This window comes from Betta splendens, chromosome 12 (assembly GCF_900634795.4).
Source record: "Betta splendens chromosome 12, fBetSpl5.4, whole genome shotgun sequence".
In the NCBI taxonomy this organism is placed as follows: Eukaryota; Metazoa; Chordata; class Actinopteri; order Anabantiformes; family Osphronemidae; genus Betta; species Betta splendens.
In genome coordinates, this window is record NC_040892.2 from 5,817,658 (window position 1) to 5,838,686 (window position 21,029).

Sequence of the window (21,029 nt, forward strand, 5' to 3'; positions counted from 1 at the left end):
AGACTCAAAAAGATCGCAGCGATTTGGCAAATCTTAGTCAAGAGCATCATTTTTTTAAAATTCACATCCATCTAAAGTGATGTGTCAGTAAACATTAGGATGTGTGAAACTTTAAAAACACTTTTTTTTCAAATACCTAACAAGCATCTTTGTTTGGTATGAGGTTGGGAGGCTCAGGTTTAAACCCAGTGCCCTGATTTCCCTTATGTGGTTAAAACACTAAACTATGGGTTTTGAGTAGATGGACAGATATTTGATGCATCCCATTAATTCCAGTAAGGAAATCAAGAAAGGACTAGATGTGCTATGGCTTTGTCAATGTTCCCACATTTATTTGATCTACTGCTTACTTTATTTTGAAAAGACATTAATGGGAAACATGACTTTGACCGGTCTGCCTTTACAGAATACATCACACTTTGCCAGAGCAAAATGTACAGTTGAATTTTCCTAAAGTCAAACGCATCGGATAAATAACATTTTTCGCTCGGGGTCGTTTTTTATTCGTTTGGTTGCTTGTTTCTGTTTTGACTTGGATTCCGTTGACTTTTAACTCTTCAAAATAAAAGCTTTGATAACTGACTAAATTTTGCACGTTCTCTAAATGGAGTCGCAGCCTGTGATTGAAGCTTTCACGCGCTTCTTGACGAAAAAACAATGACGAAACCCTTTCAAAGCGAGCTTTAGAATGCGCCTAAAACGGGACGCTGCACTTTTATTTGCACTGTTGTGGGTTTGAGGCAGTGCTCGTTTAAAGTGCAGCCGCTAGAGGGATACATAAACTCCAACACCGTCCTATCACTATACCATAGAGAAAATTGCCGTCAGTGAGAGTTGCCTACCTGTGTGACTTCCCACTTTGAAAAAAAAAAAAAAAAAAAAACAACACAGCCCCGGAACATTTGAAACATGAGTTGTTCTTAAAAAGACTTAGGGAGAAAGTGCCTTTAAAGCGGATGACGAGCTCCGACTCCTGCAAGTGTATCTGCTCCAGGCAATCAATGAGGACCGCGATGCTTACTTCTGCAGCTCCCGGTCCCTCTTCCTGCGTCTCGCCTCGCCAGAAATCATAGTGCACCTCAACTTTTGTGCAGACACGCGGGCTCTGGCGAAGTTTGGATGGCATTTTTGATCACAACTCAGCGCTGGTGTGCTGTAATAAATATGAGAGGTCGCTTTGTGGTGACTTTCCTCTGGAATTTAATATGTGACATTTCTTATGCTGTTTTACGGGTAGGATAAGGAAACAACAAAAAGGTGTGACAGGAGCTTGGCGGACAACTGTGGATTTCTGCGAGTAACTCCTACCGTCCACAGAGGATGAGGGGGGCATCGGCCGGACTCCCCTCTTGATTGATTACTTATTAGTCATCCCTTTGGCTAAATGGGACCCATTGAAAAGGCACCGTGGAACACATACATGAATCAAATATTCCTGTGTCCCCTGAATGTCTCCAGAGTAGTTTTGCTTAAGAGAGGGGGTCGTGGCTTAGCATTATAAAGAGGGAAAAACAGCATAGCTTTATGGGTTTATTTAGACAGTTTCTACGCTTTGACATTGTGCCGCTGTAAAAAGACAGAAGGGAAAACTCGAGAAGATTCCAAAGAAGAGAACATTGTGGACATATATTTTTTTCTACTTATCCCGTTGTTTCTCTAATTTTTTTATTTTATTTTTCCTCCTATTTTAATTTTTTTCTTTCGCTATTTCCTTTCGAAAAATGAAACTTTGGACGTCTCCCGGGGTGTCTTGCCTGCTGATTCTCCTCCTGTGTTTTGGATCAGAGTGCGGGACAGTCCGGAGTAAGGGGAGATCCAAGAGGGAGTTGGTGCGCATTAGGGAGGCGAAAGCCACCATCCCAGGGGCTTGTGCCACACGGCTGCCCCGGGGCAAACGCTCTTTGCCCGGCTTGGAGCGACGCGTGTTTCGCCAGCGCCGGCGCTTTTCGCAGACGGAGGAAAACTCCTCAGACCGAGGGAAAGCGGTCTATTTTACCGGCAGGGGAGATCAGCTGCGGCTGAAGCCCGGCGTGGAGATACCCAGAGGAAATTTCACTCTGGAGATGTGGATCAAACCGGAGGGAGGTCAACGATCACCCACGGTGATTGCAGGTAGGATAGTCTCCACGTCCTCCATCCTTATTGTAAAGACAACTCTTTTTTTTATTAGTCTAACTCCGAGGCTGGCGAGTTCAACCGGGTCCTGGGAAGTAAACATGTAAATGTAATGTCATTTAGCTTAACCCAGTGTCATGTTGTATATCAAACAAAGCAACATACAGTTTCAGCGAGTTGAAACTGAGTTCATCTATCAGACTAGACAATGATGTAATGCTCCGAAGTACAGCGGATATTTTAGGTAGTGCAAGCGTAGGGTCACTGGGGATTATAATCACATTTAAGTTTGTCACCTTACGCGGCAATAGCCGCTGAGAAATTGTGTTATTTCACAAGATGTTGTTTATTTGCACGCTTCTACTCGGGAATCGTGACTGATTTGGCTCCTGGTCCCTAAAATGCAAGTGAGGAGCGCGAGGAGGAGATATCGGCTGCTGCGTCGTTTGACCGGCGGCTGATGTCACCGTGCGTAAAATGTAATTTCTCCGAGCCGACTTAGCTATTTTAAAACTATGATGTAATGGCCCAAACTTTGTGAGCGAGCACGTCACGTCGGACACACAAAGCGCGAGACGTTCGCAGTGCATCCAGGCGCTCCGAGCTCGCGCTCCGAGCCGCAAGCTTGCGTGACCCCCCCCCCCCCCCCCCTCCTCCCTCCATCCTCCCCTCTCTCTCTCCCCCTATCTCTCCCGATGACCGACACCTTTGGATTGGCTATCCGACTTAAGAGACGGGACCGAGAGAACCTGGGTTTCCCCCCTTTTGCGCTCGCGTGTCTGCGCCGTGGTGCGCTTTCACGGTCGTGCAAACGCGCGCCACGCGAGGAGCCCTGCGTCGCTCGCCGACTCCCCAATTTGCGGCGCGCGTCGGACGGCGGTGATGCATCCGCATCCACCGACTGCGCAGGAGAGGAGTCGCAGACAATTGAGCAGATGCCCGTCGTCAAAGGGGGAAGCTCGACACTTTGTGGCTGTCATGTGTGTGTGTGTGCGCGCGCGCGCGCGGCGTTTTCGTGCTCTGCCGAGTCTGCAGCCACGCGTAAATGAGCGCCAGGGATACGTTGCATCCTCTCTTACTCCCAGCAGCGCTTTTGTGCACCATAGTATTGTTTGACAGCTTTTTTTATTGCATTTCCTTGCCGATAGGGAGCGTAGCGCACACAACCGACCGCCCGCTACGCTACTTGTGCAGATGGCTGCCTTTCAACGCAGCCTCCTGCCAGTCTGCACGTTCGGGGACTCGACGAAACCATACGAGTAAATTTGCTTGCTCTTTTATTTTCTGTCTGCCCGGTCCTCTGAAAACAGCCCCTCCCCGCTGCACGCATAAATAATCAGTTATGCGAGTCTCCGAGTGTGTGCTGAGATACAGTACACTTTTAGGTAGAGCTCGCCAGTTGGCAGAGGCACGCGCTGCAGAGCCAATCCCCTTGTAAGAGTCTCACTGGGGACGAGGGGGGTGAGAGGGTCTGTTGTGACCTGAGTGACTCCTAGATTTACAGGGGATGGACACAATAACAAGAACATCTGTACAGTATAATGCAACCTAGTACAACAACAACATGAATGATGACCTCCACGGAGAACACAGCGTTGAATAAACACACACTGACACAGTCTGAGCAGAAAATGAGATCGGCAGGTTTGGACCCAATCATTTAGTCCAGGTGTTATTGTGCCCTGGCCTTATCTTGAATTGGCCTCCACCAGCCACAGATTACCGCCCATGTATAATCTTGTGTTTTCATATGTAGAATTCGCACGAGTGCGCCACACAAAGAACAAATAGGACGATCAAACAAACTCAATGAAGCTTAATCTTTTTTAAATCCAATTCAGGGCCTCAAAAATCCCAGTGCCTCGAAAAAATGCTCCATCCCCTTGTTTTTATCCCGGCACAATGTTGTTTGCAGCAGCTGTTTTTTTTTTTTACTGGGTTGTTTTTCACTTTTAGTCTTGGTCTTAGTTCTGGTTTCTTTCCTCCAGATTTACATTTTTCTTTTTGTTTCTAGTGACAAGTTTAATGAAAATAGAAAGAATAGGAAGACGGCTCAACTCGAAAGAATAGAGTTAACTGTCACAGATCTGCAACCGTTGCTGTATATTTTACAGATGACAGACCATGATGAGTATAAAGTATTGTTTTTTTGCCCTTCAAAGGAGACATGTGCTGCAAATTTCCCAAGTGGGCCGGTCAGATGTTATCAGAACCGTTCCCCTCTTTAAAGAATCTGAGCCGCTGCAAGAGTTTATCCACACACAGGTAGACACCCGAGTCCCCGCGCACACAGGCGCACAATGGGAACATCGGGTTCTGGGTCCAAATGTTATGCAAACTGCGTTGTGCCCTATTTGCCCTTGCATCCAGGTCACGTTAGGTTATCCCGCATCAAAGGAGGAGGAAAATAAATCACAAGAGGAACAAACGCTCTCTTCCATGACCTGCTGCGGACGATTATGTGCAGACACTGGCAGATAATTGCTGATATCTTGGTTGCTGTTTTTTTGTAGTGTGATAACAGGTTTATGAGAGTCAAGTACTTTAAAATTGTATGATGACATTTTTGAGATAAGTATATATTTTTTCCATGCTCTATTGTCTCCTCAGAGAAACTGTTGTGATACTAACTTTTATATTTTTTACCTTTTCGACCTTTCAGAGGCAGAAACGCTCAAAAGTAAACATAGTATTCATTGTCTTCCCCTCTCTGCGTTTTATCAAGCGCTTGTGACACACTTCTTTGGTTGTGTATATGTGTTTTTTTTTTTTTTTTACTTTTTTCCCCGACTGTGTTTTTCTTGGAAGAAGATGAATGGCGGCTGTGCGGAAGGTCGCCTTTGAGCCTGACGGGAGCCGCTCACCGTCGTGGCGCGCGCTCCCGCGCGAGCGCCTCCGCTCCCGCGCGCGCCCGCGTCAGCGCCGACGGGAACGCCTCCGTCCGTCCTGCCATTTATTTGCGCGTGTTCATCAGCATGCGTCTGAGCGCGCCTGTATAAATAGGCGCACACGTGTGTGTAGGTGTATTTGTGTGAGCTGAGCCGTCGCAGCGCGGGGTCTGGAAAAGTGTAGTGTGTTAGATTAATTGAGCATGGCAGAATTATGACAGCTGTTTACACTAGGAGCCCTACAAGCATTTTAGCACACCTTTTAGCCTTGAGTGCACTAGCTGACAGATGGAAGGCTTTTTCCTCCCAGTGTAGCGGAAAGCCTGAAAACGTCATCCACCAAAAGGACTGACCTTGACACTGAACCCAGTCCTCGCTCTTTGAACAGTAGTTCATTGAAGTAGCACGTTAACGAATGTATCCTGGAGTGCTGAGCTAATTAGAAGCAGGGGAAAGCTAGCGAGTGCCATTAGCATGCCACGTTTAGCCCGCAGTAGCCTAAACATGCTGATTATTGGAAGGTATGTGTAGTTACTGTAATAGGGACATACTGCAGCATAACTGTACAATATACATAGGTCACAGATTGACTGAGGAGCCCTGATGTTACAGTCACCAGTGGATACACAGAGACCTCCACATGCTCACATGGACGTTGTGAGGCAAGGTGCTTTGGAATCCTTACGCACGGACGTGCATTACCAAACACCATTGCACATGCACAAGCATGGCGCACACATACCTCAACAAGCACTAAGCAAACAAACAGTTAGCATTCAGCGATTCCCTAAGATGTGAAAACACATTACCATGCTGAAGCCGACATGCGCCGTCCAAGTGAAACAGGAAAAAGGTGTTTTTGTGCCTCTAGAATAACAAGGTTTTAGCAGAAAACTAGCCATTTTGGCGACCCCACTGGCAGGAGGCATTCACACGAACAACTTTAAATGTGCTCAGTGTTCACGAAAAGCCTGTAGCAGGACATTTCCATGGGGTCTCTTAGCTAAACATGCACTTCAACCCAAGATGAAGGACAACGTTTATATGCATGTAACATAGATATTTGGAAAAAAAATCTATCCATGCATTTTTGGCTCCATTTCCCAACAACATTTTCAATCGCACCCTCCTCTAATCTTAAAATTTTAAGAAATAAGGTGATTATTAAGAACTGAAGACAGAGACTGAGAAACTCTCAGCAGGTGATGAACAATTCTGTTTGCTACTGCTGTTTATTTAATCTTACTCTTATTGTCCACATTCACATTGGAAATAAAGATAATCAAAGATTAACTGGCCTTTTTCGTTCTCTCCCCAGGCCTTTACGACAAATGCTTCTATGCCTCCAGTGACCGTGGCTGGCTGCTTGGCATCCACGCAGTTAGCGAACAAGGAAACCGTGACCCGCGCTTCTTTTTTTCCCTTAAAACTGATCGTGCGCACAAAGTGACCGCCATCCACTCCAACGCCCGCTACGTACCCAACCAGTGGGCACACGTGGCAGTCACATATGATGGCGTGTACATGAAGCTCTATGTCAACGGTGCACAAGTGGGCGTCAGTCGAGAGCAGTCTGGTGACATCTTCAGTCATTTGACCAAAAAGTGCAAAGTACTGATGATCGGCGGAAATGCACTGAATCACAATTACCGGGGAGCAGTGGAAAGGGTTGGTCTCTGGAGGCAAGCCCGAGGACAGAGGCAGATTATCATGGACATGCACGGCGTCGAGAACCCCCAAGATCTACCTCAACTGGTCATTCGTGAAACGTTTGAGCACCCGGGTCGAAAGTGGCTAACCGTCAAAGATGGTAGCTTTCCCCAGCCTGAACATGAAGGAAGTAGACGAATAGGTCGCAGTGCGATCAAAAAGGCGGAGGGAATGTTGGATACAACGCTGGAGCCTCCGACTTGTGGTCAAACTGTCTGTGACAATGTTCACGTCATCAAAAACTACAACGAACTTTGGACCTTCCGTCGACCCAAGAAAGTCCGCTACCGCGTCGTAAACGTGTGGGACGACGCGTGGGCGAGGCCGACTGTGTCCGACCACCAGATCAGCCTGCAGCACCAGCAGCTGAACGACGCCTTCAGCCCCTACAACATCACCTGGGAGCTCAGCATTCACAACGTCACCAGCTCCTTCCTGCGTAATAGGTTGATTTTAGCTAACTGTGAAATCAGTAAAGTCGGTGATGATTCGTGTGACCCGGAATGCAACCATCGACTCACAGGATATGATGCAGGTGACTGCATGTCTGGGCACCGGAGTCGTTGCCCTGAGTACAAACAGGGGAATGGTGCATGTGACCCTGAATGTAACTGGGAAAACTTCTCCTACGACCTTGGTGACTGCTGTAATCCTAATGTGACAGACGTGACCAAGACGTGCTTCAACCGCTCTTCTCCGCACAAGTAAGCTCACTTATTTCACATTTTGCATGCTGTCATGTTTCCAGCACCAGTGCTCATCTTTGATTTAACAAACATACCACTTTGGCTGACGACAACATTCTTCCCCTAATTTAAAGCAGTTTTTAGTGGACATGATCAAATAATTCTGGTAAACCAACTCCACACCGTGGCCTTACATGCCTTGAGTAAATCAAACAATCTTTCCATACATGTCCCTGAAGAGAGGTTTTAATGTCTAGTCCTACTGTTTCCTGGCCATTTAGACTGAGGTTGAGTGTAACTCAACTCTCAGCCTGTGTGGCCTGGGAAATCCTCAGGGGACAGCTAGTCCAATCTAGCCTTGGCCTGGTTCAATCAGTGTTCCACACTTGGGCAGGGCAAAACAAACGGACTTTCCTGGTAGCAAACGCACAAGCCAGACCGCTCGTTTTTGTATGCATTTTTCAGCAACTCTCCCCACCTTTTTCTAGTCTCGCTTCTATAGCCATTGGTCCTAATTAACGTTGCTTGATTGGAAAATGGCGTGGGTTTGGAAACACTGACATTCTAAACAGTGTAAGGGCAATTAGATTTGAAAAAATAGGGTCCAGTATGGCTTTTGCTTGTAGCAATGGAAACCATTTCAAAGATATACACTCTGTCCAGGAAACCACAGACAGACGTGTTTCCAGGGGAGGCAGGTATGGGCCCTTAAACATGCACGCTTGAAAGAATTTTCCAGGAAAAACATTGAAAAAAGTTCACTTTACTTTACCCATATTAGAGAATCTCCCAGGTGTACTGTACACAGAGATGAGATTATATGGTTTTATTTGGCTGCAGTACGAGAACACCAAGCACCTCATAAATGAATGTGAATTTTTGTTTTTGGGGTAGTCTCATTGCAAGCGTGTAGATGATGAATAAAGGCTGGCAAGGAGAATACATATCTAGTATTGGCTGTAATACGATTTGTGCCAGACCTCCAAAAGCAGGATTGTTTGTTTCTCGGTACACTGAAACTCAACACAGTAGACTGAGACATTTTTGCGGGCGGCGTAGGGGGTCTTTATGGTCAGGCCAGGAAAGGAGACGAAATGAGTGAAATTCAGATGTTTGTCAGGATTTCTTGCCACTGTCATGTGGGGACAAGCGACTGAGAGAATAACCAGTAGGTCTAGTGTGTGGGATTGTTTGGGCCTTTCTGATAGAATGAATCAAGGCTGTTTTCAATCACAGTTAAGCCGAGAGCACTGTCTGTTTGGCTTTGTGCTGTGCTGTTTAAAATGGCTGCTGAATAGCAGTAATAACAGTAATAAGTAATAAGATCTAATTATCAACATCAGAAAAGGATAAGCAGGTGTGTCCGCCGTTGCTTCCATCTCTCAGTTCCCAGCACATTTTTTTAGCTTAGTTACAATTAGAAGGTCATTCATCAAGTGGCGGGAAAACTACTTAATTTAGACATCAGCCAATGGAAAACTCTTGCAAATGCTATGCTCAAATCTCCCTATGGGCATTTGAAAGATGTGCTTGTGAAGGGAAGGATACCAGCAAGAGTGAAAAAAGAGATGGACGGAAAGGGAACAAGAGCATTTTCTGTCTAAGAAAATAGATATAATCTACCCAAGTGGTTGCTTATTTTGCTTTGATTATGGTATGTCTAGGGAGACTTGCAGAGAGCCGCACTGCAAACAGTTTGACATTCCTCCTTAATTATGGAATTCTGGATGAACAATGTAACTGTATGCAGGGAAACAATAGCTGAGATGGCCTATGTTTGTGCGTCTGCTAATAGTTATGTGTAGGCTTCTGGGTAACTCAGGACACAGGCAGATTCTGCAGACTTTATTATGAAAACCATTCATAGTAACCCCCCTTCCTTCCACATTAAAGTGAGGGGAACCTCTTTGCATTATTTTCACAGTCTTTGCTGTTGACACTTCGTATGGTTTTGGAAGGATGTGATGTTACGTGACAGCACTTACTTTAAGGCTGAATGTTCTGTGAAGTTATATTACGTGTTCAGGGAAGCAGAAAACAAATGGCATTGATAAAATGCTGCTTGAGGAGCTGCCGTCTGTGACTATCAGTGAAAAGGTCACACTAATATCCGTGCCACTGGATAAAAGATCAATCCCATAATAATGAAAATCATCAGAGTGAGACTCGCACCTGATATTAAAGTAGTTTTTGGAGACGCCTCCCAAAATAAAGCAACAAGGACCATTTCAGACTCAATAGATTTTGGGAAAATGAAGTTCTTGCCTGGCTTTGTCAGAGGCTAATAGGTCATTCGTTTTCCCTTGGCCTCTGCCTCCCTCACCCCTCCTGGGTCAATACCTCTCACTGTGGCAGGTTAATAGATGGACCACCCTTTCTCTTTCCACCACTTCTTCTCCCTGCTGTATTCTAATTCAACCCTGGAGGTAATCTCCAGGGCCCTTGACTTGGGTGTTTTACAGTTGGTCGTCTAAACCTTAAGCCCCTGTCCCATAAAACATAATGGAGTGCTTGGGCGTAAATACCACGACTTTGCACTCCCCCTTTAAAGCCGTAGCACACTTATACAAGCACCTGTTGTCAAGGTTTCACCTGTGCTCCCTGAGGATGGACAGAAGTCTTTCTGCATAACTCGCTGAGTGAGGAAAAGGTGGTTTGGGGGGGGGGGGGGGGGGGGCTGGTCAGTCACTGGCGTTAGGCTATGATGAAGTACTATACAGGTACTAATTGAAAAATATGATAAATATAAATAAATATGATAAATATGCATTTTTCCTCTTCAGACTGGAGCTGGTTGTGTTGGGGTACAGCACGACTCCCGCCATTGGCCCTTCCAGCGTTTTCCCAGTCTGCTCCTGCAGTCATTGTTGCAAGTGTCTTTCTTGGAAGGGAAAAACCATCAGAGTAGACTGAAAGGTTAAAGAGGAGGGAGCAAGTAGCGTAATAAAGGCAGAGATGAATGATGGCTTTAGGGGCTGCAGTGTTGACCAACTTGATGACAGGGAAGCTGAGGGCCCCCTCCAGTTTTAAAAGTGTTCTTGGCTGTGAGATCGTCATTGCTACTGCCAGCTAACCCCAGCTTTCACACTACGCCACCCCAGAAGTGTGTATATGAGGCAAATTTATGAGCTTATATGAATTATATATGAGTGTAAATGGACGAAGTCATAATTCCCCATTTAATATGTATCAGATATAAAAGCATTAACATGGCAGTGCCTCTCTATGCCCGGATCTCCCAATAGATGCCCTGCAGTGATGCTTGGGTTTAGTCAAGCTAAGCTGCACTCACCTTACCTTTCCCTCCCTCTGTTTCTTCCTTTGTAAGTCTTTTAAATACGTTTCCCAGGAATTGTCTCAAGAGCTGCGTGTTTAAATGCATGGAAAATCTGGTCTTTCCCAAGTGGCTCATCTCCGCTGAAAAAAAAGAAAAGAAACGTACGATGAGAGGCAAGAGAGGGAAACGGGGGCTATGGGATGGGGGAATAGTTGAGGGGTATGAGACAGAGGGAGCAAATACTGGGGGGGTAGGGTAAAGCGGGGTCATTTGGAACGAGGTTTGAGTTAGATGAGGATGGACAGATGGAAGAAAGTAGAGGTATGTGAAGGGCCCAAACTGTTCTGACACAAACACCCCAATGATGAAGTCACTGGGTACTTACTTCCTACAGTGGCAGCTAACCATAGCCTCCGCCAGACCTTTTTGCAATCATTAGGCATAGTGTGAAATCAAAAACATGCACACGTGTGTGTCTGCGCACATGGAGGCACACGAAGCGCCTTTTTTTGATTATCCTACAACTGTCTGTTTCTGCTCTGAAAGCCCCCAATGTGTGATGCACATTGTGTAACTGTAACAGTACCAAGGACGTTGGACTAATCAAACTCAGATTAGTTAGGCTCTGACCCTACAGTAGAATCGCTGCTCTTATCCGTTGCTGACTCAATCTTTTCAGCATCAAACCCCTCTGACCTCTTTCTCCCTCATGCCTGTCCAAAAACCTCTGGACAAATATTTTCTAAGGAAATAATGAAATTCCTGAAATTATTAGGAAGAGGGACCTTCCACTGTATCATCTCTCACTCCTCCAGTAAGTGCCCCCAGTTGCTCTCGCATTTGATTGAGGAAGGCGTTCGCTGCCCTGAACGCTTTATTCAAAACGTCTGTTTTGAGGGAAAGCTGCGTCTTCGCTAAGCAGCTGCTTATCCAACTTATGATTTGAGGCAAAGAGACTTGTCCACTCTGGGTTGTGGAGATGTTATGAAACATTTCGTGCAGCTGCATATGAAATGTGGACTGGTGGGCCTGTTGTGGTGGGAGAATTTTCTCACTGGTGGAAATACTTCCAGAACATTGCCAGACACCAGTATTACTGACTTTTAAATCTCTTCCTTTAAGCATCAGTGAGCATGAGCTGTGCGACACCTTGGTTTGCACTTAAGGTTGAACTTTTTATGGATACTGCTGCTTATAAAACATAGAAACATTTGAAAAAAAAAATACATTTTCTCATCATCTAAACGTATAAATGTTGCACTGGGATATTAAATTAATTTTCTTTTTTTTTCTTATGTATTATACACAAACTGTCACAGGAAGAGAAAATGTCACTCAAGCAAATGAAGTTTGACTCCCTCTAGTTTCAGCAGCTCAGTTTTACAGATGTGTTTGTTATCGCCATTAACGTAAAAGAATGGTGTGTAAATCTGAATAATTTTTCATCAGATGTTTGATGGAAGTAATATAAATAGCACATCCCAGATTTATGCACTTCACAACGCTTTTAGTCTTTGATTCTTTACCTGAATTCCCTTGAGTGGGACAAATATGATATGCACATTAAGATGACTGCCTCTGTTCTCCACAGCATTGATTCCTCCCCGCTTTTCCACTTACTTATATATAGGTCTACAACTAATTTTTCCAACACTTTTTTGCCACTAATACGTAATAATGGAACTATTAACAAAATAATATCAACATCAGGTAAATGTTTTTCTTCCTTAGAGATATTGTTCTATATCACTTTATAACAATGTATGTTTAATTACCTACATGAAGGGTCTATTAGATACAAAGCTACTGCAGATACAGTAGTATTTTATTATCCCCCAATAAAGTGCACACAAAACATAAGTGGAGCAAGTGGGTCACAAAAACTAGGTCAAAACATCTGAAGATGGTCTGATTTGAGGAAGTTAGGTAGCTTTTGTGTTTTGTTTCTGATAAACTCCTGTTTCTGTATCCATTGCATATCTATTTCCAAAGCATCTGACAGCCAAAGGAGAAGAATAAACTATCACTTCAACATATGCAACAGATTATTGACTCTTCCAAGAGATGACTGAGCTTGTTGATGCTGTTTGCCAGGACCACCAGCCAGGCTCATAGACTCAACCGTGTTTGATGTGTTCATAAAATGAATGACAGCTTCGTGGAGAGAACATCTTATTGTGCATTCATTAGTTCTGCTGTGAGGATTTCCAGACAAGGCATTATCTCAGGGACAGGGAGGCATCAGAACACCTGGGCGGTTAATTGAAGTGTCCGGCTTAAGTAAATGAGTCAGATTTAAGATGCTATCAGCTAAAACTCGTGCTACGCTGTAGCTACAAGTAAGGAAAGACTGAACACATGTTTCTGCAGGAACATATACAGTATAGGTTTTATGTCAAAGCAATGCTTACATTACCTCATATACAGTATAATACAAAATATCAAATATCAAATGTGCTTAATAAGGCCAAGCATGAGTCACTCAGTGTTTATTTCACTCAAGAGTAACATAAAAAGGGACTATTTCAGAGCCAAAGAACCCGTAAAACATTCAGCAATGTCAATATTAAGATATCCAACATTCCCAGATTATTTTCACTCTCGAGTTGAGTGGATTTATTCCCACTGAGCACCTATTGGTAACTTAAGTGACTTGTAACGACATCCCTTTCCACTCAAGGGGACAGTCAAAAAACAGAAGACAATGATGGAAAAAAATCGGCATGATTCACTTCCTTCCAAAACAAAACATCCAACATAATCATGCACTGAAAAACATTGTGGCTTGGTTTCGAGAGTCTCCACACTATACGCCCATAGTTGGACACATATTTGGGGTACTGCACTGCCTGTTTGCCTCATGCACTTTCTACATAACACAGTGGGCATGGTCTATAATATCCCTCCTTATACAGGACTACAGTAAACAGAATGGAACAGAATGGAATGAAATCATGCTTTCGCTCAAAAGTGATTCTCGTCTGATACGACTGCTACTTACTATAAGTTCTTTGGGCAGACATTACACCGCAGCCTGTGCCACGGTTGTCCAGATGAGCCAGTGAATTGATAGTACACAATATTTTGTAGTACACTTAAACCTTTTATTCTTGCCTGTTAGAGGAAAATAGACTTCAGGCACAAGGACAGAAATTATATTAAGTCCTTATTTATTTGGGCTAAACTGGTTTAGCCTTATAGGTTCAATTATTATCCTTCAACCTAAGTCTGTTGGTTTAAGGGCCATTGCAATTGCCAACGCTTTTTAAAGACATACTTTAATTCGACAGGGAGCCAATTTTCAACTCTGTTTTCCTGAACAATAACACCACATAAGCCTCTTTCTGGCTAGAAACCCTGCTGTTATTTGTAAAACTTGGTGCCTTGGTGAGATCTGCATTCAATAGCAAGAGACTCTCTCATTGTGGAACTATTAACATAATTCGGAACACGCTTTTTCTCTTGTTTTGTATTTTCCAGAGCCTATTTGGATATGAAAGAGCTGAAAGAGATTCTGCGTTTGGATGGCTCGACTCACCTAAACGTCTTCTTTGCCAATTCGTCTGATGAAGATCTGGCAGGCGTCGCTACTTGGCCCTGGGACAAAGAGGCCCTCACGCATTTGGGTAGAAGACAAATACAAACACATACATAAATGCATGCATTTACACATATAATATGCGCACTCTTAAGTATATGCACATATCTTTTCTTTGGCAGATTGTTGATTTTGAGTAATTAAAGTTCAAGCCCCAAGCAGTTTCTGTCTTCATCACTGTCCCTACAGGGGAGATGGTGTTAATGAAGCAGAGGAGGCCCATGAATAATGTATTATCTAGTCCTACTCCACTTTAACAATTACATTACACTACTCTAGGAACAGGCTCGTGTGTTGTGTTTTCACAGGTGGCATTGTGCTGAACCCTTCATTTTATGGCATGTTTGGTCACACGGACACGATGGTCCACGAGATCGGCCACAGTCTCGGGCTGTACCATGTGTTTCGAGGTATATCAGAGATTGAGTCGTGCAACGATGCGTGTTTGGAGACTGAACCCTCAATGGAAACGGGGGACCTGTGCGCCGACACCAACCCCTCCCCCAAATACAAAGGCTGCCACGATCCCGAACCAGGGAATGAAACGTGCGGCTGCCGACATTTCACGAGAACGCCATTTAACAACTACATGAGTTACTCAGGTGAGGGGTCGCCTCAATATGTGAATGACTTAAGGGGGGGATCTGTTAAGTGTGTGTGCCCAAATTGAGCAGCAGCCTCTTTCTCTTCCAGATGATGCCTGTACAGACTCTTTTACGCTCAACCAGGTGGCTAGGATGCACTGCTACCTGGACCTGATCTACCAGACCTGGCAACCCTCTGCCAAACCTCCCCCCGTGCCAATGGCACCCCAGGTGGTTGAGCAGCATCACAACTCCATCACGCTGGAATGGTTTCCGCCAATTTCAGGACACTTTTACGAGAGGTGAAATGAGCCAGATAGGTTGCAAAGCAGATGCTGGTGTTTAAGGGATAAAGCTGAAAATCATTATTAATTAAATACCGTAGAAACGGATGCATTGTGTGTTTGGCCTGTATCTAAGTTGTTTGATGTGTCTATCTGTTGGTTTCCTAGAGAAGTGGGATCAGTGTGTGACAAATGCACCGAAGGGAGAGTTTTGCTGCAGTACGCGTCCAACTCCTCCTCCCCACGACCGTGCGCACCTTCTGGACACTGGTCCCCGCGAGAGGCTGAAGGTACAGTCCAACACTGTATAGCAGGCCTAATGTTAGCTTGCATGTAGCTAAATGCTGTCACTGTGTGGGTGAGAATGCCATTCTTACATTAGTTGTTCATTTACATTTTGCACTTTACTGAAAGTAAATTTAAAATAAAAATTCGAGTCGTTCACTTTTCATAGGTTACCACAACATGACACAAGGTTCATCAGTAGTTCCTTTTTTAGAGTCACTCCAAAACATCCCAGATTTGGTGACTGACTCAACCTCTAACCATGTAAATGACTCACTGGTTTCGTGACACTTGGGCCGTGGGACAACACGGACGGGTCAAGGAGGCTGCGTCCCAAAGGGATGGTGCTGTATGGTACCACAATTCCCATTCGAGGGCTTGGGTCCAAACCCAAGGTTAAAGAGCAGTGTTAACTGAAATCCCCTATTAAGACAGTTTAGTGAGATTTGAGTGACACAAATCAGCAGAAATTTAGAAAAAAAATTACGCTCAGTTAGAATATTTCATATTAGAACAGCTACACATGGACATAAATTAGAGATGGTGTATTAAAGCTACGTATATGATTGTTGTCCCATCTGTGCAGCTCTGACCAGCGTCAGATTTGCTCTGGACGTATGTGACTGGATGCACAAACGATGATATTACTCATTTCTGCCACACACATGCCAAAATGTCAAAATGTTGTGTTTAATGAATCATTTTAAGCAGAGGAAGGTTTCCCACTTGTAAAAATGTTGCATGGAGATTTGCATGGAACTGGTCTGCATTTAGGACGTTTTGGTCTGGAAAATTGGGTTACACATCTACTTATTCACAGCAGCAGATGTTCTCTTAAAATGCAACAATCTAGTACCAGCTGTACTTAGCAGGGCTGTTGCTCAGAGTGCCTGCTGCATTATGAGCTGCTTCAGCCTTAGCATCGCCAGGTTAGCAGGTTTAACCCCGTGTTTCTGCATTAATAGCCCCAGTAGCAGTGCACGTGCAAAACCGGTTCCTACAAATCCAATCCAAAGTATACCACAACATATTTTGAGTAAAGGTGCAAAGCTTCTGTCCCATGAACCTCCTTTAAAAGGTCACATTTTCACACTGGTGATGTGAATTGGTGACAATAACAGTGAACTAACTATAATTTCCTAACAGGAACTTTTCTTGTACTGTGCAGGTATGTTTCACTGTGTGTGAGTTTATGTGTGGATGCTCTATAGATCCGCTGCCTGTAAACCAAAGGCAAGTCTGGGCTTGTCCAACCCAGTGTGCGTTAACTGCACGGTGCTCTCCCTCGCGTCAGCTCCTCACCGGATCGTACAGCTGCCGTGTCACAGTTACTGTATGTGTGCGCAGCACTTACTCTCCTGTGGCAAACCCCTGCTTCTAGTTTTGCCTTTTTGAAACAAGCACCGACACACTGGCTTAAGCCCATTAGCCTGGATAAGCATGTTAGAGCATGCACGCGTGTGTCTGTTAATGTTTCATTCATGTGCTGCGTGCACCAGCATCCATGAACAGACAGCACCTGTTATCTACTGCGGGGATGTGTGGGCAGGGGAGCACAGAGGTGGTCAGAGAGAGCCGGGGTATCGCTCTTAAATCTTTATGGTGGGAGGGGTAAAAAAGCCAAAAATAATGAAAAAGGGGCAAAAGCACACATGGCTGTAGATGCAGAGAGGGAGGGAGGCAGGTTGGGTAGGGTGGAAACCACCCAGGATAGTTAAGTGAATTACATGTGGTTAGTGACATTCACAAGGGAGGATCCTGGGTTGATTGAAAACAGCAGTGTGCATGAATGGAAGTGAAAGGTCTACTTTGCCCTCATATCTGAGTGGAGCTGCATGTGTAACTCTGTGTGAATGCACATTCCTGTGCACATGGAGGTGCACTTACAAGTAATCCTCTTCATCTGCATCTGGAATGCAGAAAATGTTTGCCTGTGTATGGATTTAAGAAACGAGTGCTCGCAGCCAGCGCGACTGTATGTGGACTGTAGGTATAATGACTGTTAACCTTCCCTGAAAGGAACTTATGTAGTGGCAACTGTTGCTGGTTTATATGATGCCACACAGGGTCTGTAGGTCTGGAGGAAGCATAGAGCGGCTTAAAAAACACGTCTTCACTTCATTCTATGTTTCAAATAGTAGATATTGTTAAGTTTTGTGGTAGATGCCAAAGCTCATCAAAGGTTTTAACAATCACTGGGACATACAGGTAGTTTGACTCAGAAGCTTTTATTAATTAAATAATATTGTTTTGCAAATATGCTTCGCTTGAGCCGAACAAATCTCGTTTTAACGAAAGAATTTGAACTTCATTTAAAACGAAAAGAAGAGAGCGCTCTTTGACAGTTTTATGGGACTCCTGTGTTTAGTTTATCACACCATGTTCCATTGCTATAATATATCAAGTAATTGGCTATAAAGATTATGCAAAACAAGTAGTCAAGGGAATAGAATGTGATTATCCTTCACGCCAAGTTCAAGCAAATTACACTGGCAATATAATGTCTGACGATGTTCTCGGTTTTACTACGCTTTGCTTCGTTATCCAACATATGTAGACGTTTACAATTGGCATTAAATGCAAGCATTGTCCTAATCCTTCCATCTATTTCTTTTCAAAGTAAAAGCAGCACCTTTGTCATCAGCCTTATACATCAAAGCAAACAAACGAACGCCTGCTACCAAGAGCTATGACGGTTCAGGCACTGAAATCCCCTGAACGCAACATGATGTGACATTGATTCCTGAGCCGTAGTGTCTGGTTCTTTCGTAGTGTCTGTGAAGCGTCTCTCTGTTTGTGTGTCTGTCAGGGCCAAAGGGCTAGAGGAGGGTGATGTCTGCCTCCTGAGCGAGGAAGTGTGTAACAGTGTGTGACAGTGAGTCATCGATAGTGAGAGCCAGAGCCAGACACTTCTTAGAAAGCATAAAGCGTGCATGCCCGGACATATCCCTGTCTGTTTATTCATCTGGCACTCTGGACTTTGGTGGATCAGGACAATTCTCCAGAGCAGAAGGCTTATGACTGGCACCAACAGCCACGCTCACATTCTAGTTGTCATTTTTAACTGCTTAGAGTCGCTACGGGCAAACATTTCTTTTTGTGATTACGTTCGCTTCAATCGTCAAAATAGTGCAACCGTTCATTAATCACTAAACACAATAACCAACAAAGAAGGAAACGAGTTCAAGTTGCCTCCTTCATCCTATATATGTATATGATCATCAGGCTAATCTCCACGTTGGTAGAGAGTGACGCAGGCTAGTGATGTAACGCTGTTGGAGATCCTGGATTAAGACTTTGATGGAGTCGTTTTTTTATAGCGACACTGACGACCTGTAGCTGTTCGTTACACAACAGACCAGTGTCATGCATATCTTGGTGATGTCGAGTCCTCCGCGTGCACGGATCCCTCTTTTCAAATGCAGCGCGCTGCCTTCGCTTACACAGTGGATGACACCCCTGCTCTGTCTCCTCCTAAATCTCTAACCGCATTAACATCAGCGCCAGAGCAGGAGTAGGGCCCATCATAACAGCTGACATTACAAAATGTTTTCTGTGGCTACAGCGCCTTTCCCTGCAAACTCAATGAAAGTGTACCCACAAAAACAAGGCTGCATGAGCCGAGCACGGCGCCAAGAAAGCCAAGTTCTTGGAGTATCTCGGTTAATTCTCTCCCAGAACATCTTTTCCCCCCCTCCCTGCTCCCCCCTTTCCCCCTCTGTCTTTCTCCTTTTCTTTAATTTACCTTCGCTGTGACCACACACACACTTACAGTACAATAATAAATGTGTTGAGATAATGTGGCTTGGAAACCATATTCAGTCCTCACTTGATTAAACACTGGAATTTTGCGCAGTGCCCAGAAATGAGGTTAGCAAATGGCTTCGTTGGTTGCCAGCTTGGAAATGCACAAAAGGAAATCGAAGGAGAACATAGTGTCTGCCGCTCGCTGGCTTCTAGAAGTGCTTGATGAATGTTAGTGTACGTCACTTGGGATAATGCGAGTTAGCTGTGTGTGGACTCCAAATATGGCTGGAGTGTGACTGTTAGAGCTTGTAATGACTGCTGAAGTGCGAACCCTGCACGGGGCCCCTCTCAGAAGGTACACACCTCAGCTCTGCCTTTCCTCTGCACACGGACTCACAATGAACTCTCAGTTTCACCGCTACCTTGATGCTGCGAGACGTGTTGATGCACCAGAAGCCCAGTACAACAATTAATTAATAAGCGCTCAAGAAATGCTATTAGCGCTTTGGTTTAGACGTTTCAGGAGCTATTCCTTTGTGTTGTTTCATAATCCAGGACCCCCAGATGTGGAACAAGCTTGCGAGCCGAGCGTGCGCACCTGGAGCCCCAACGCAGGCGTCGAGCAAGGCGTCGTGGGCCTGTCCGAGTGTCCTCTCCAAGGCTGCATGCTCCAGCTGGAGTTCACCTACCCACTCGTGCCAGACTCCCTGACCGTGTGGGTCACCTTCCTCAGCCCAGAGGAAACGGCTCTTCCGGCGATCCACAACATCCTGCTGCTCACCGTCAGCGGGAACAACATCTCGCTGGGGCCCAGTAACGTCTTCTGCGACACCCCGCTGACCCTGAAGCTGGACATAGAGGAGGAGGTGTACGGGGTGCAGTTCTTCACCATGGAGCAACACCTGGAGATCGACGCCACCATGTTGGCGTCCAGGCCCGACTGCTCGCTCTGTAGGCACTGCCAACCGCTGCACTACCGCCTGCTGCGCCAGCCGCCCTTCACCCACGCGCCGCACGGCCTGATGCTGAACGAGCCCGCTCGCCGTTACACGGACAGGTGAGTCACCTGGCGAACGCATTTATACGGATGCAGAGCGTCTATCGCCGACCCAGTCTCAATATGTTCCCCATTGATTCTTAGCGTTGGGAAATGACTACATAAATAAAGTCAGTTTGGTCTTTTTCAAGGTTCAAGAAGGATCAATGTTTCCACAGAGCAGAGGATGTTGGTTTTGAAACTGTTGTCTTTACCCAAAGTATTTTCTTTTAAGCGTTCAGAATAGCTGAGTGGTTTCCCATTTAGCTTCCTGCGTTAGTGTGATGTAATCCAGGGTCTTTAGAAACACCAGTAAAAAAGGTGTTTATTTATCTACTGAAACTATCCACAAAAATATGTTCTTGTGATGCCAGATATCCTTTTTAATACCCCCAGGAGCTCTAGAAGGCCACCACTGCTTCTGCAGCTTCAAATCTGCTGCCCAGCATTTGTTTCCTAAGTCACAGGTCAGTTGTTGCCCACATTTGTTTTTTTTCCCATGTTCCATGAAGCAAGGGCAAACAGATGGCTTGTTCAAGGTATTATCTTTGCGCTGTGGTGAGAGTTCAGTGCTTTACTTTCGCGGAATGTGCTGACGAGATAAAGGGCCGCGCTTTACGTGGCGCTGCAGTGTGTTGTGCCATCTCACATGCCGGCGTGGTTTACATGAGAAGGGATAGAGGCAGAAGGGTGAGTGTGCGTGTTATGCAAGCTGGAGCGATGGCACTCGAGCATCATCAAGTGTCCCTACACAACTTCATGGTTGAGTGTCAGTGGAAAGAAGGATATGCAGTTATTTGAGCCATTTGGCAGAGATCA

At 45.1% G+C, this 21,029-nt stretch overlaps 1 protein-coding gene across 2 annotated transcripts in view; it reads left to right on the forward strand.

Annotated features, from left to right (window-relative positions):
• Positions 1 to 571: 571 nt before the first annotated feature.
• Positions 572 to 21,029, forward strand: part of pappaa (pregnancy-associated plasma protein A, pappalysin 1a) — a 61,641-nt gene continuing 41,183 nt past the window's right edge. For both annotated transcript variants that reach the window (XM_029168720.2, XM_029168721.2), the window contains exons 1-7: positions 572 to 2,112; positions 6,322 to 7,417; positions 14,157 to 14,302; positions 14,583 to 14,876; positions 14,968 to 15,160; positions 15,311 to 15,432; positions 19,730 to 20,231. In XM_029168720.2, coding sequence (XP_029024553.1) covers positions 1,722 to 2,112; positions 6,322 to 7,417; positions 14,157 to 14,302; positions 14,583 to 14,876; positions 14,968 to 15,160; positions 15,311 to 15,432; positions 19,730 to 20,231 — 2,744 coding nt within the window. In that variant the 5' untranslated portion in view covers positions 572 to 1,721. The remainder of the gene's footprint in view (positions 2,113 to 6,321; positions 7,418 to 14,156; positions 14,303 to 14,582; positions 14,877 to 14,967; positions 15,161 to 15,310; positions 15,433 to 19,729; positions 20,232 to 21,029) is intronic.